The sequence below is a fragment of the Lycium barbarum genome, chromosome 6 (assembly GCF_019175385.1).
Source record: "Lycium barbarum isolate Lr01 chromosome 6, ASM1917538v2, whole genome shotgun sequence".
Classification (NCBI taxonomy): Eukaryota; Viridiplantae; Streptophyta; class Magnoliopsida; order Solanales; family Solanaceae; genus Lycium; species Lycium barbarum.
The window spans coordinates 116,058,769-116,076,112 of record NC_083342.1 but is presented as its reverse complement, the minus strand read 5'-3'; the positions used below and the strand labels follow the sequence as shown (position 1 = coordinate 116,076,112).

The 17,344-nt window shown below is 36.3% G+C and overlaps 1 protein-coding gene across 2 annotated transcripts; it reads right to left on the bottom strand.

Annotated features, from left to right (window-relative positions):
- Positions 1-1,529: 1,529 nt before the first annotated feature.
- On the bottom strand, positions 1,530-16,895 carry LOC132645725 (tubulin-folding cofactor D). Of its 2 annotated transcripts, none has more exons than XM_060362886.1 (17): positions 16,482-16,895; positions 12,987-13,534; positions 12,145-12,247; positions 11,434-11,610; positions 10,728-10,916; positions 9,512-9,628; positions 9,221-9,325; positions 8,100-8,270; positions 7,797-8,012; positions 6,880-7,078; positions 5,541-5,746; positions 5,237-5,461; positions 4,594-5,148; positions 4,241-4,501; positions 2,666-2,710; positions 2,305-2,490; positions 1,530-2,196 (listed from the first exon to the last, which is right to left on the bottom strand). In XM_060362886.1, the coding sequence occupies exons 1-17, from the start codon at positions 16,764-16,766 to the stop codon at positions 1,909-1,911; spliced, it is 3,876 nt and encodes a 1,291-aa protein (XP_060218869.1). In that variant the 5' UTR covers positions 16,767-16,895; the 3' UTR covers positions 1,530-1,908. The 2 variants fall into 2 exon arrangements, with proteins under 2 accessions (XP_060218869.1, XP_060218870.1); XM_060362887.1 differs by lacking the exon at positions 16,482-16,895 and adding an exon at positions 14,666-16,437.
- Between the last annotated feature and the right edge of the window lie 449 nt (positions 16,896-17,344).

Sequence of the window (17,344 nt, the reverse complement as noted above, 5' to 3'; positions counted from 1 at the left end):
AGCAAGTCAGCAATACAGAATAGTGTTTTTCGTATACATATATATGTATAATTTACATATACTTATATATATGTATAACTTAATATATATACTATACATACTTATATATATGTACTATATACTATATATACTTATATATATATATATATATATATATATATATGTATAACTTATTATATATACTATATATATGTATAACTTAATATATATATACTAAATATATGTATACTATATATACATATCTACTATATATACTTATATGTATCTACTATATATACTTAATATATATGTACTATATACTCTATATACTTATATATATGTATAACTTAATATATATACTATACATACTTATATATATGTACTATATACTATATATACTTATATATATATGTATAACTTATTATATATACTATATATATGTCTAACTTAATATATATACTAAATATATGTATAACTTAATATATATACTATATATATGTATATATATGTACTATATACTATATATACTTATATATATATATGTATATATATGTACTATATACTATATATACTTATATACTATATATACTTATATATGTGTATAACTTAATATATATACTATATATACTATATATATGTACTATATACTATATATACTTTAGTTTTTTTTTTTAATTTTTTACCGGTTTAACCGGTTCCGGTTTCCAAAATATTGGAACCGGAACCGGTTAACCGGTTCTACCGGTTCCGGTTTAACCGGTCCGGTTACCGGTTAAAACCGGTAAGGCCAAACCGGTTGCCACCTCTAGTACTATGTGGATATCTTTCTATTATGTCTGGTGAATAAATGTCAAGAAAAATATAGGCTTATTATGCACATGGACATGAGCACGTAAAATCGCGAAATTTAAATTGGTTCTTTACTTTGATCTTGCAATTTTTAATATAGCAATTCAAAATTATTATTTTATTGTGTGCTAGTCTATCCTTATTCACTGTAAAACAATTATTATTATAGCAATAATAATACTAGTTATTATATTATTCATCATTCAATAAATGACTGTGATTGTAATTCTTGTACAACTAGTTTTGAACCCTCTGTCCATTTCTAAACTGTTAGGCGGAGAGTTCTTAAAGTGGATCTTGTTTTTCCCCTATCAGGGGTTACATCTTTGAGATACTGTTCAGTTCTTGTTAAGAAAAATGCTCAAAATGGACTTCTTTCTTAATAACAAAGAATGGTCGAAATGCATCTGTGATTATAAGACTAATTTAAAATGGATAAATAACAAAATCACAATTAAGTACATTAATTTAACGTGAATAGGTGATAAAACTGCATGTAGAAAGCACACTTCACGTGATTCATCAGTCTAAGGTACACAACCAAGTGAAAAAAAAAAATTCCATCAAAACGAGATTTTTCATAAACTAATGCCCCTGCTTACACCTTCATTGGGAAGAAAAAGTCCGATTTTGTATACAATATAGTATAGCGGTTCGATAGTAATCACCCAACTGAAATTATTCCATGGTTGGATCGCCGCTGATGATCGTATGATTCTTTAAATTTCTATTAATAACAGAAACAAGATATCACTCTCTTGAAACAGTTGACATTTGGAAATTTGAACACTTAAAAAGGTTCAATCACCTTGACAATCCAAATGAATCATTTGTACATTCGAGACTCGAGTGTGTCAGTAGGAATATACCACACTTGAATATACGGCAATTACCATATTACCTATCTAGTGAAACCCATTTCCACAATTTGCAATAATGTCACAGACCAACTTCAGAGGAACTCTTCGATTGCAGAAAGTGATTTTACAACTCAGCCAAATAGGGGGGAACACCGGAGCAGTGGCGACCAACTCTGTGATAGCACAAGATTCTGATTCTTAAACGCATCTGACAAGGAAACTAAAACCCAGCTGATCCAACAAGCGAGGAGTATGATGCATTTTCATCACCGGTAGGTGCCTGTTCAACAACTCCGCGGGATGTTCCAACAATTGCTTCCGAAAATGTTCCAATATCTAGGTTGCATGTGGTGCAGAGCTCTAAACTCTTCTCTGTTGCTTCTGCAGCATCACCATCCCAGCAAGTTTCGGAGATAATTTCAAGTGCTTTCTCTAGTTTGTCTTCTGGCACAAGAGCGCCATTTTGTTCGAGCACAAGATAAACTTGCTCAGCAGCTTCTTTCCTTACCTGCAAAATAGTCGACAACAATTGTTGAGAAGGCGTCCAATTTGTTGTTTCATGTAATTTATCTATTCACTTGGTTTAAGCTTCTCTTGTGCAGCTGCTTTTTGGTACCTTTGGAAATCGATGGGTGAGGAAAGTTAGTAAATGACTGAACGCCTGGATATTGATCTGCTCTGGTACTGATGAAATATATCCAAGTATTGCAATTCCAGCATACAACTTTTTGAAGTCTTTTGATCCTTTCAACTCTATATTAAGAGCGTCTAGAACTCCAACACAAAACACTGCAGTCTGCGCCTGTTAAAAGATATGATAGAGAGAGAGAGAGAGAGATAGGGAGGGAGGTATAGGCACATCATCAGTACAACAAGGTTTGTGCAGAATAAGCCCAGTACATATAAGAGCAAAGGAAAGATACCAAATACAGAATGAATAAATACTATAAAAAAGACCTAGATGAAAGTAGACTAACCTCCATATTTAAGAATATCTTTTTGCTGAATAGGTTCTCAATGGTCTGCAACAAAATAGTAACACATCAGTGTTAAAAACCTGTAACATATTGGTTGTTTAAGGTTTTAACAAAAAGATACAATGCATTAGGTTACTCCACTGATGGCCTTAAGGTTATGGGTTGGATACTCTATTTCTTTCACATGGTACCAACAGCAAACACATTCCTGATATTGGTTACCCAATGGCCACTCATATAATGTATGTTATCCACGTTCCATATTCATTCTGAACACACAAGGGTGTCAAAATCCCACATTGGTTAAGCGTATGTGCTTTTAGTTTATGGTCTTGGTAAATCCTCGCCATTGAGCTAGTTCTTGAGATTGGGTTAGACCTAAGGCCCCTTAACATGGTATCAGAGCCAAACTTTGGTAAGTTTGTTTTCACAACCGTCCTCTCTCCACATATTCTATCACTTGGATCTCTCTCACTTGATCAAATTGAGCCATTAACTCTCTGCTCTAAGTAAGCCTATTGGGCTCTCTACTCCAAACCCACTCTTCAGCCTTTTAAGCCAAGTTGCTCTTCTCAAAGAAAAAATGGGAAAATAAAGATTTCTGCCCATGTGCAAACCCTATAGAACCAGGTTACACATGCAGAAGGGTGTTAAAGAACTTCTCAGATATTGGCATAGTAAGAGTTTCCAAATGAGTTAATAATTGTCCTTGGTTTCTCCAGCCATTACCTTAAGATTATAGGTTGGATGCTCAGATTCTTTTATAGTCAGAATAGTGAAACTTGAAGAATAACATAAAGAGTGCTTGCAGTTTTCCGTCAAAAAATGAGATGTAGCAAATGAGGACAAAACATAATACTTTAAAGGACTTCTTTCACAAATATCCAAAGAATAAAATGGAACTTTATAGAAGGATTCGAGAAAGGATTCAGCAGAGGTTCCTGCAACGAGCCTGTCTAAAGATCAAGCACAGATTTGAGAAACATCCATAGAGTTGAATTTGTTCAGAAATGTAGTTATAAGTCAAAAGGGAACCGTTGGGGGGGGGGGAGGGGAGGGAGCGTGAGATTCCATTGGCAGGCAAGATACATGACTAACAGACTTCTATTGTGACGGCAGATTCACTACTTCTCATTTTAATTGAACTATATTGCAGACTCTAGCAAAATCATATACCATCACATATAGCTCTCAGATGCTTGAGCATAATGTTCACCACTAAAATCCTTGTCATTGGATATAGTAAAATCACTTGAAAGGTGAAGTACCATTCCACATTTTTCTTCTTTTCAAATCAGCTAGAAATCATAAATTTTTATAAGAAAAGGTTTTTAACCAATAAAAAGGAAAATAGATAATTGCTCAGGATACTACATAGACAGTCAACAATGTAATTCACCAGATTGCTGCAATAAAGTTTTATGATTAACAAGCATCTTTCATAGCTTACTGCATAAAGATAACTGCTTCATAAATCATAACGTGATGATTCTAGAAAGATAAACAGTGGTCAAAAATGTAAGGAAAGGGCCGGCAATCATCATTTGCAGTAATGGAATTTCCAATTAAATTTACCTTCAAAGTGGGTACCACAACTCTGTCACACTTTCTGTATTTCCGAAGAACCCAAAGAATGTCATTGGAAAGATTGTATTCTTTAGAATCATCTACATTTTCATCAGTTGACTGAAGAAACTCAAGCAAAGCACTGAGTGATGCTTTCCTCAATGAATCTTGCAGCTCACCAATGGAAATAACCAACCCAGATATCACATATTTGCTATAGCAACTGATACCAAGTAGCTGAAGAAACCGAGGATATGAAAAAGTAGGTACCTACAGGATGGCATAGAAAGGCCTGTTTGTCAGATACCCAAAAAAAAAAAAAAAAAAAAGCAACCAACAGGAGGCTAGCAATTTTAACCTACCCCCCATTTCAGATCTTCCTTGTCAGGCACTATTTGTTCTAGTCTCTCTCGATGGGGAATGTATCGTACAAAAATTGATTTATTATGCAAAATTCTTTGAAGAGCCTTTGCAGCTAATTCTCTTAATTTATCCATCTTCTCCACTGCTTGTTTAACAATGCTTCCAACTAAACAGGTTGCCATATTTTCGTCAAAAAGAAAATTCATCTGGTTGGTGACATCTTTCTCGTCCAACTGAGCAACAGATCCAAGTTCCATTTGTTCTGACTTGCTTGAGAAGCCCTTGAGTCCTCTCTTGCATAGAATATACGTGCATCTCTCAAGGCCGTCTATGGCAGCCTCACGAACCCAAGAACCAACATCACCTCTGTTATCTTTAGAGTAATCATCCAAAGCTTTAAATAAAGTCTGCATAACCTCATTCTTTATAAAAACATACAGAGATATGCATTCTTCATGAGAATGATCTTGTGTCTCAGTTAAAATTTCACACACTGATACAAGTCCCTTGACAGCATTTACCCGTGCTTCAACATCTCTTTCTTCAGGGTTATCCTGTAGAGCATAAAGTTGTTTTGTGATTCAAGATAATGTGCATCTTACTTCCTCATCAGCAACAGTTAAAACAGAAGCACTTCCTTACCTCAATTTCACAAGCAGCAGAAAGTTTACGAAGTATATCCTTCCATCCTTCACCTAGAAACTTAAATGGCAAAACACCAAGCGCAAGTGCAGATCCTCGTCTAGCAGCCACGTTAGGATCAGTCAATTGATCAAGGTATCTTGATGTAATGGCATTGAAGCCTTTACTTTCTGGAGATGCAATGTAAGCAGGAATGAAGCTCTTTAAGGCTGCAACAGCAGCACCCTACAAACATACTAGTAAATAAGACAATTCACTCAAAGGAAGCTAATCAGCAGGACCCTGACGAAGTCACAAGATAAACCTGTATCTGAGAATTAGGATGTCTCAAATTCTCGTGGAGTGTATCAAGCAGACTCCGTTTAATTTTATCTGTCAATTGGACACGAGCAGATGAAATGCATTCAATGAAACGGGAAACAGCAGAACGCATTATTTCTCCACCCTTCCCACGATACAGTCGTGCTTTCTCAATTGCAGGAACCACACCAGCAACTTGCTTCTGCAGATCTTTAACGGAAAAATAGAGGGATCACTATTAGCTTTGCATAATAAACACAAAAATAGACCATGTGGTAACCCTTAACCAGATGATTCTCTTTTTATTAATTTAAATAGGAATTATGATAAAAAGAATTGAAATGGCACCCACATGGTAATAGTATGTACGTCATGAAAATTGGGTGTCCAGTTGTACGTGATGGAAAGACAATTAACTACATGGCACAAAAACTATGAAAAATGAGTACTATATGTCTTAGAATGTAATTCTCTTTCCAAAATTCAATGTCCAGTTCATCTTGGCTTGATAATCCAAATTTCTGGAACTAAAAGAACACTTCCGTTCCTCTTCCTCTAATCACTTCTGGATATTACATACTCCAATCAGTAGCTCACTTCTCTATTCAAACTGTAAAAGCTCAGCTATCACTTCCATAATAGTCTTATGCTCTCACCTCCAGGACAATCAATTGCAATTGAGGGACTATTTTAGTCATGCAACAAAGAAAAAAAGGGCAGCCCGGTGCACGAAGCACACCGTGTTTACTCAGGTTTCGGGGAAGTGCCACATGCAATCTGCCCTGACACAAGCATAAATGTTGATTCCAAGGCTCGAATCCGTGACCTATATGTCACACGGAGACAACTTTACCGTTTCTCCAAGGTTCCCTTCTTTGGTTATGCAAAGAAATAACTACAAAAATAAGCACTAATGGGGAATAAACCTCTATGGCAAAGAAGTTATACAAAATAATTTCACTCAGTATTCATGAATAGATTTAACAACCAATAAGAAAACAATCATGTTTCATACATGTACGAATATATAAAACAACAAGACGTAGAATTTACTTGCACAGAGTGAGGTCAAGTCCTCATTACAATCTCATACGTTTTAACAATTAAGTTGTGTTTTAATGTAGTATAGTTATAGACTTCAATTTATGAGCAAATTTTATGTTTCCAGTATGCTGCAGAACTATTTAACTCATGTGAGACTTAGAAAAACTAATATTTGTAAACGAAGAGGTAAAACACTCAAATGCATTGAAGATTTTTAAACTATAAACCAGTGTCAACCAGCTTGAACTTTGATCTCACACAAATAACAAAAAGCTTGAAGCTAAAAGGGAGACACCAACCTGGGGGAAGAACAGAGCCATGTTCATGTAGAGCCAATATAACCTCCCCAACAGCTAAAGTTGCACCATGACGCATGCACAAATCAGAAGACAATGTGCAAGGCAATAATTTTCCCACAACAGTACTAGCAAAATGTCCAAGATCATACTTAGCAAGAGAAGAAAGAGCATTTGCGGCAAGCTCTCTCAAACTTTTATCCTATATTACAACAGTAAGGTAACCAATCAAAAAGACTCATCAATTTTAGAACTAGCAAGTGAAAGCACAGGCAAAAATTAGTGCACAAACAAAGAAGTTTAGTACATCGTCCAGCTGGTATGACATTGGCAGTGTCTTAATTCTCAGATTTAGACTGTTATGCATGCATGTCTTATCAATAAGAAAATGAACCCAGAAAAATCACAAGAAGAAGGTGAATACATTACTAAATGACCCTATAGTTTGCCATGATTATGGCTACACCTTTAGTTTCCCAACTGAAAGATCCTTACCGAGACCTCCTCTGCCACTATCTTTTCTGAACAGTGTCAATTAGCTGATATGTCGCAAAATTTTATTCCTTTTATCCTCCCAAGAGTTCCAAGAGAAGAAAAGATGAAGTTCAAAAAAAAAAAAAAAAAAAAAAAAAAAAGGAGAACAATATTTGTAAACAAATTCCATTACATTTCTAATCAAATTCCTACTGGCTTCTTTCTGCTGTGACAAAACTTGTCAATTGTCATGGTACTCTTTTTGCTATGACCTCAAAAAGTAGCTTCGGTGAGGAATTAGCTATATGCACCTTATCTTTAGTAACAAACTTATATAATGCATATCCGGACCACAAATAAAAGGCACATTAAAGCAAACCATAAACATTTTACAAAGAAGTGTTTTATCTGAGTAAAAGCTAGCAACCAAGCAAGTATAAACATACCCAGTGACATATTTTGTAGCTCAGAAGCTCATCAACAAAAGGATGCAGATATCCATCATATTGAGCAATGCAGACAGCAACGTGAAGATAGGAGTTTGTACGTGATGAAAGCGCAAAGTAATCAGCTGCATTCACTATATCGATACCATGAGGATAATTTCCTTGTCGTCCAACATTCTCTTGAAAAGCAGCAGCTGCTGCTCTTCTACAATTTACCTGGGAAGTAATAACAATGTTCCATCATTTTAAGCGGAGGAAGAAATACCTTGAATGGGTAAGGAATGATCCCTGTGTTTTTGGTACCTCGCGGTCATAGCAGGCCACAGTGATAAGGTGCGGAGCAAGCTGTTGGAGTATGCTTTTCATATCTGCATGGTAATATGCGCGGCCAAATGCCCAACAAACATAAGCAGCAGCATCACGTACATGGGATCCAATGCTATGTGGACCCCTTCGAATGTCATAATGTAATGCCTGCAATTCGAAAGTTTCCCTCATTATTAGGGCGAAAAAAATCCAGCTTCAACGAGGGAAAAGTTGAATTAGTGGATAATCCAAGTCTAATGCAATTCATTATCTTGAATTGGTTGTCTAGATTGAATATGTTTCAGTAACTCATCCCAAAAAAAAGTCCACCCATATATCCATTTGTCATGCATACCCATTAATAAACATCAAAAGAGCACAATATGTATTCCGGATACTAAGAATTGAATGAGAATACAGAAAAAGACGTGTGTTTCAAATGTGAAGATTATATGCTCATAAGTACACAGATAAAAACATCGACAATGACACAAATACACAATAATGGCATCTAAATAAAATTGATTTGATTTGATCTGTATGCATAAGCACACAGCAGTCAGCAAATATGAGTCCTAGGGGCATCTGTGCTTCTGATTGCCTAACCAGCATGCTCATTATGGGTAAACAGAGACCCTTTCTCTCCCCCTCCTCCCACCCTACTTTCCTCTCTCTATCTCTGATCTGCAAGCAGGCAGCAGTCTTATCTACTCTATTTCTACAACAAGAAAGAATGCTTCCTGCAACAAAACTAGGAGCGACAAAATTTTGGAAAGAGAGATTCCTGTTAAGATGTTTCACTTGAATACTAAAGTATATTACATACAGAATTCTAATTGACCTATTAGAATTGCTAGAGAGAGCTTGAAGCTGGAGGAACAACCAAGCAACATGGAGTAGAGCATAGTCGATAAAGGGTTGCCTGATTCTCCTAGCCTATATGCTTCGTGGAAGGTAAAAAGTAAGGAGAGAGATGAACATTGATGAAGCAAGTTGTGTATCAATAGCAAGTTTATACTCTTTAGAGAAAATTAATTCCTCAATAGCAAGGTCCAACATATGGAGTTAAAGAGAGATCAAAAGTACAGATAAAATTAGGGAACTTCAGTAAGGACAACCTTTATAACAACAGGAATAACTTTGTGAAAACTAATAGGTAACAGCAATCCTCTACGTGCCAATTCAGCCAGCGCCAAACAACCACCATGCCATGAACCATCGCCCTGTAACGCTAGAATACATAAGCGTAACCTAAAATAAACAAACAATCAAGAAATATGAAGTGCAAGAGAAACTATCAGCATTACAAGATCTGTGTCTCCTTAATTAATATTATGTATTCAGATATAGTGGCTATCTCATAGGATAACAGAAAATTCAATTGGCAAGAAACAACTGAAGTAGCATACCTCACTAGGCGAAAAGAGTTCGAGAACAGATGAAAGGATTTCATCAGAAAGCAAGTACGTTAACCGTGAAGTAACACGGCCAATACCTTTTGCAGCAGACCAACGCACAACGGTATCCTGTAGTGCCATGATAAAATCTCTAAGATGTGAAAGTTGCAATAAAAATAATAAATAGTGGAAATGTGAATAAATAAAGGGAAGTTGTTGCAACAGTAATATACTGAAATGGAATGAAATGATACTAATGCATGATAAGACAACAACAACATGCCCAATAGAATCCCACAATGTGGGGTCTGGGGAGGGTAGAGTGTACGCAGACCTAACCCCCACCTTGAAAGGTAGGGCGGCTGTTTCCGAAAGACCCTCGGCTCAGGAGAGAAAACAAGACAAAAAGTCAGATAGGGACAAGCATATCAAAAACAATATGAAAACGAGGAATAACAAAAGCGAGAAAGTCATGATAGAACAGTCTGGAAAGAAAGGAGTATTAGCTACCATCGATAAATAAGATAATCAAAGTACAAGGCCCAACAAATATAAGCAGAAATCAAATGGCAATAAACGAATGAGCAAAACTACAACTACTAGGGTGAAAGGATAAGCAACCTAGCCTTCTATCCTAATCTGAGTCCTCCACAACCTCCTATCTAAGGTCATGTCCTCGGTAAGACATAAACCTGTTTTTAATATAGTAACTACAGATGAATGAAAAAAGAGATCAGTTAACCATTCTCTGTTTCTGTTCCATAACGTGAGTGACACTAAGAATCTCCGAAAATAGTAAGCAAATGACACTTTATGACTCTTCAGCTTGATGAAGTGTCATTTACTAACTGCTTTAGGAGATTCTTAGTGTCAGTCACCTTATGGAACAGAAACAGACAATTATTTACTTCCGTTCAAGCTAACTGATCTCATTTGACACGTGCGCCCATACGCGTACTGAAAGAGACACAACCTTGAGTCAAGATATCAAGTTTTCAAATGCACTAGCTCAAAATGAAAGAGAAATATACGTGGATATTCAACTCAAATTTATCATGCTTCTTCCATGACACATGAGGAGGAGGTGAAGGGGGATTCTTTTTAAAAATAAATAAATAAAATTAAACAGATATCAACTTGAATTTGTCTACAAGTCTCGCACCAAATACTTAAGATTAATGAGGACAATCAGAAAAGTACAAGATGGAAGCTCACCCTTTAGACATACCGTATCACGCAGTCCTGACAGCAGTAATTCAATTATCTCTTCTACTATATCAGGGACATCCATGTCATCTTCTTCATGACAGTTTGGGTCTTGATAGATGTTTGAAAGATCACTGTTTCTATCATCATTGTATTGGTTCACTCCAATTCTATCAACAGTAATATGCCCTCCAAGCATGCTGGTTCTACCCTACATGGCAAAAACAAGCATTACTACTAAATATTTTTCCAAATTCTATGGTGAGTTGATCAGTACAGAAGTATTTCAGCGCAATACTGAAAAAAACAGAGATGAGAAACAGAGACAAGTAACCAGTAAATGAACAAAGAGAGAAGGAGCTGATAAACATGTTGCTCTTAACTTTGATAAACATCACAACACTGTGATTTTATAAACGAAAGAGATATTGACAAGGATGGAAAGAGCAAGAAAGGATGACAATGTTCAAAATTACACAACATAAAGAAAAAGGATGCTACCTGACAGAAAAATACAAAGACCCTAATCTCCCTTTTCCCACAAAATATCAAAACTTTTTTATCAATACTTTTTCTCTTAGAAAGAAGGCAGGACAACTGGTTTCCAGTAATGATACTAAATCTAGTTAACTAGGTAAGCGCACAGGAATTTTGAAGCAGAGCAACCATCACTCGGTAACTAGTAAGAAATATTTAAGCCCGATCTTTCGCAGAATCAGCTATCTTACCACATATCGCCATGGCTGATGACGTGGAGGGAGACATATCATCCCAATCCTTTGAGTTAGCTTCACAAGATACTTACGAAGTAAAGGGCTCCGAGCTGCAGTGTTGGACTTCATCAGAGCTGATGTGTCATTCCAAATACCAGGAATCACACTAAGCAACACTTTAGGGCTTCCATTCTGCATTTAGAGGAAACAATAGTGCTCTAAGAAAACACATATTATAAGCAAGAATGCAAGATCACCAAATAATGAACGGGTTAGATAACATCTTTCACAATTGGGCCATCCATGGGGAGTACAGCCAAAAAGATGTCTACGTTATTAAAGATATTAGACTTGGTAACATGATCAATGTGTCTCTTCCATTCGACACCTGATCTCTGTATTATCACATCAGGATATGCTTTCAAAGATAACTGAAACTTAAACTTGGCATTTACTTGATAAAATCCAAATTGAACCCTGTCCATTTCTTTCAAAATTGATTTTCACCTGTCAGATAATTACCAAAAGAGATTGTTCCTGGAAGAGCAGCTACAAATATTTCATGGTCTGAAGGGAGAGGCATGAAGATGAATTCATTTCATTCAAATTTCAGTTTGAGAGGAATGTCTAAGTTCTAAAGTAGTATCACAGATTCTACAGCTAATAATTGTACATAAAGAAAGTTAGGAAATAACCAAAATAGGGCACAATGAATAAAGAGCGGACCTTGAAAATAGCAACTAGTGCTTCAACTGCACCCAATAGCTGGAAGTGATTGACAACATCATTTGAAAGACAGGACATAACTTCATGCGTCCAGTCCACAAAGCTGGAAAAAAAAATTATAAGGAAAGCAACTATGTATCACAAACATTTAGTGTAAGATAATTCGAAGGAGTTAAATAATCCCCAAAGGAGGTATAATGCACTTACATCATACTTTCTCAGCATATTTCATTCTTAGAAGGGTTTATATTCTTTTTGCTGCCCAAACAGATACTCCCTCCGGTTCAAAAAGAGTGTCCACTTCGCCTTTATTTTTTTATTCAAAAAGAGTGTCCACTTACCAAGTCAAAAAAGAATTAACCTTATTTTTTCAGATTTGCCCTTATTAAGCATTAAGTGACCAAATCCCAATACCTATTTAGTTAGGGGTAATTTAGTCAAATTACCTATTTTTCCCTAGAAGTTAGTATTTTCTTAAGGGGTGTGCAAATGGCTAAGTGGACACTCTTTTTGAACCGGAGGGAGTACTATTTAACATAGAGAAAAATAAAATAGAATGCTCAGCAGGCATTATGACAATTTGTAAGAAAGGACGAGGATTCTGCTGATCGTGCATAAAGTGAATTGCCCGTGTCATAAGCAAAGTGAAAATGCAGTAAATTGTACTCCAGCAAATATCTTGTCATTTGCATTCACAAACATAAATGTGCATGCATGAAAATGACCAGACAATTCATCTACTTTTACTTGTTCTTTCTTCCTTTTTGGTAATTTTCATCTGCTTGATAGTGAGATTTCAAATCATGAACTGTTAGAAATGGCAAGGGTATTGGCAGTTGGACCTGGTAAAAGCCTTTGTCATATCTGGGCGTGTTAGAAGCCTTGAGAGCAGCAAACCAGACATGGTTCGCATAGGACCCGCGTTTGAAAGGTAGTCTTTAGAGAATTCCAGAATTCTTAGTACAAGTGGAGGTGGCTCATCACCCCCAGCATAGTTATTATCCCCAGCACTAGTATCCACAGAAGCTATATCAAAAGGGACCAGTACAAGAATGTAGAGCCACAATAGTATCACACACTTTGCTTCCATCTCTCCAGTACTTTCGTGTCGTAATGATGTTCCAGCTTGTGTATTATGGCATTTCTCCAGGAGAGATACTGCAAGCTCCAGGTCAGAGACCTGATGAGGGAAGAACTTGACAACAGCCTTGTAGCCACAAACTGTCACCAGAGAATATATTATAATACACACAGGCTTAATTACTTCAAGAATATCTTCCGAGGCAGCAGCTAGTTCGACAGCTTTTGAACGGACAATGGACATGAGGGGCGAAATCATACTCTCGAGGTAAGGCTCCAGTAATTGACCTTGCTCCTGATATTTGTCCATCTGCAAATCACATTTTTAATAGTCAAACAAATAATTAAGGTACTACCCAAAGAAAAAAATAACTATTATAAAACTTGCATTAGCTCTAGGCAACTGATGTTTTAGGAATTCTGAAAGCAAAGTATTCACAGAATCAAATACTATTAAGAGTTTGGACTTGGCATCATCATCAAGAATATAGTATCCTACATTAAAATGCACAAAAAGCGAGCAGAAACTACCAGAAATTTGAACCAATACATTCTTCAAATTTCTTTCTCCACAGGTAAATCTCTTCACAGTTCCTCTACAAGCTCACTTTTAGTTATCAAAACCAGCAATTCAATCCAAACTTTACTCACCAATGAACGATCATTTCAGTTAATTATATTATCGCATAAAAAACAAATTGTCCTTAAACATCAAATAAAAATACTTCCTGCAATTCAATATATAATTTGGTATTTGACTGAACTTGGAATTTAAGAAATAAAGTAAGATTTTTCAGGCATAAATTAAATATATAATTCTACCAAAAGTATCCTCAGCATCTAGTGGTCTTCAACATGCCATATTAATTCGTATAAGAGCATGCCATAAGGGCAAAACAGAAATGTTAATACAATGAACTTCCAACTATAGAAAGGAGTCAATCTTTTCAGGAGGGATCAAGGATGTATGAGTGTCATATAAATAGAAAAGAGAGACCACAATTATCAAACTTGAAGTTCAATAACATTCTTTGGTCCCAACTGTAGTTATATAGTTCCTTTTGCTTAATTTTTAATCAAATCACACCAAAGTTCAAAACTTTAGGCTAAATATATGTCCCGACAATAAGATGATTGTCCTCATCCTTGTCGCTATGATAGCATTCTCTGGATACTATTTTTTTTTTTTTTTTTTGATGAATATGTTTCATAGAAAGGCATCAAGAAGATGCAAAGTTACAGGAGGCTAATTACAAAAGAACAAAAGTGTAGGAGAACATTGTTTGCCCCAAATACAATGTCTCAGTCAAGAACTAAAGTGCTAATAAAATTCAAAAACTGTAGTGAACTAGTTAATGGGGACAACATTGTCCAACAAAAGAGATTAACTAAATATTTAGCTTTAAGAGAGTGGCTTGGAGTTGAGATGCCATCAAAACACCTTCTGTTTGTCTCATTCCAGAGGCTCCAAAAAATATCAGCAGGATCATCAACCAGGTCTTCTTGATGGCCTTATCAGCTTTCCAAAGACTCCAACTCACAGATGCCTCTCTCAGATTCTGAGGCATCACCCAACTTAATCCAGAAATAGTGAAGCCTTATCAACTTCCCAAATTCTCTGGATAGTATTTTGATATTTCATCACATAAAGATCTAACCTTTGAGAAGTATTGACTACTGACTAATTGTCATATTCTGCTACGCGATCAACAAAAGCTTGTTTTCAAGCCTTTGTAATCTCACATCATTCTTGTACACAAAAATTGTCGCCAGCGTGTCCTAAGCTTATTGGGGGTCTCGGCGTTCTTAATATATTGCAAGAACTCATCTTTGACTGTTACAGCGAGAGCATAGATGACGTTTCCAGCTTTAAACTTTCACCTTTTTGCTGCTTTGACATAGGTTAGTGGTGTAGTCTTTGAGCCACCAACAATATCCCACAATTCTTGGCCGAGAAAATAATATTACATCCTTGTGCCCCATGCACTGTAGTTATTTGCGTTGTGTTTCTCAACGCTATTGAGGGTGCTTGCAAAATGCGTCATTGATTAGTGCCTCTTGACTTGTGCCCTCTACAGTAGCTTGTAGGATCTCCCTTGAGTTGCTAACCAATTATTGAATATCGTTGATCGCAATTGATTGCTCACAACTTGAATTTTATTGTGCTCCCTTTCAAGGTCTCAAGTTCGAAACCCACTGGGTGCAAACAATTTCTGAGGGCCATCGGACTGGGGTAAAAACCCTGAATTACCCGTGGTGTCCTTGCCGAGGGCCTGTGCACCCCCGGGATTAGTCGGGGATCAAAGAGACCTGGACACCCGGTGCTTAATCAAAAAAAAAAAAAAAAAAACTTGAATTTTATTATTGCAAACTAAAGACCCGCTTCGGTCTTACAAATCTTTACACTCAATTTTTCGTTCACTCACACTCTAGCAACCCTCTTTGTTGCTCTCTCTTATTTTCTCACCTTTTGCTCTCATGTTCTTTCTTGTTTGCTTTCATTCTTACTTGGTCTCTTCTTGAGCACACTTACAACTCAAATGAACCACCTCTATTTATAGGTGGAGATGAAAGAATCTACTGAGTTATTTCTCCACTACTTCACTCCACAAGTTCTAGATCTTTTCCTTTTTTGCCTTATCCAGAACTACAACAACAACAACCTACCCAGAGTAGTCCCACAAGTGGGGTCCGGGGAGGGTAGGATCTACCCAGACCTTACCCCTACCTTTGTGGGGTAGAGAGGCTGTTTCCGAACTACACTTCTAGAATTCTCATTCTAGAGGTTTCTTTCCAATTCTATACAACTCTTTGAATATTCTTGATTCTTCATTGAAATACCTTAGAGTTTAAATAAGTTGTTAATGACTTTTCAACATAACACTTGTCCATTTCAACCATCCTACTCTAGCTCTATTTGTTATCAATCATGTCATTCTCCTAACAGGATGAGCCAAAATAGCCGAATTACTATTGTTAAACACAAACAAAATTCAAAAAGCCAAAGTTAAATTTTACAAGTACGCAAAATATGCCACAGAACTTAACGAAATGGCTCACTCGTAAAAAAGGGTGAGAGGGGTGGGGCCTGGTAAGTAATGAAGCGTTTAGATAATGGCACGTGGCATCAGTAGGGCTCCATTAGTGAACCAAATTTGACACGGATAGGCCATTTCTATGGGCATATTTGAGCTTTTTACCTAAATTCCATAAGAAAAATAGCATATGAGTAATAATTATGCAGTTGAAAGACATACGATAGATCGGATCTTATGTACAGAAGAGATGTCGGAAACACGTCCATTGGAAATGATATCATGGAGGAGTGATTTAACAAGTTTCCATTCCTGTAAGAAGTATCTCTGAAGAAAACACTCTTTAGAATCAGTGTCTTCGCTTACTTCCATTTTCAATTTTTCCTCCATCTTTTTTGAGCTTTCTTCTACTCTGTCACCATTATTTGATTTTATTTTGCCGCTGGTATTTTGGTATTTTCTTTTCTTTGTCGTGGCCCGTGGGTATACTGATGGGCCAAACTTCATAGGTGGTCTTTAATTTTTGGCCTTTGTTAGAACCCTTTGGTTTAGGATTTGAATCCCCGTTCGGTCAAAAATTTTAAAAAAAAATCACACGGCAGAATTTTGTATGATTCAGGCAGATTTTGCAGAATTTTAAGGAAGGGTTCAAAAACTTGTTCCATCCAGTCCATTTAAAGAGGTAATATCTCAACATGAATAAATTTAGGCCAACTACTTAAAGATCAATGGAGCAACTTTGAAATTCTTGAATCAGTAGTCAATGTTTGTTTAGGTACAGAAAATTTGGTACATCCACAGCAGCATTTTCCAAGTGTAAAAGGCAGAGAGGAGATAAAATTTGGGAGCAACACCTCCACAACATGGAAATAAATACGATTCGTAATCATGAATAAAACGAAGCTTTGGCGCAACTTAAGGGGTAGAATTTCGAAGGCAAAATTCTACCTTAAGATAGAGTTTTGAAGGCAAAATTTTTACTGAGTTGGGGTTCAAACTCAGAACAGGCGAAGGCCAAAAATTAAAGACCACCAATTTGAGGGCCAAAAATTAAAGAGAGTCCGGAACCAAAAATGCCCCAAAAA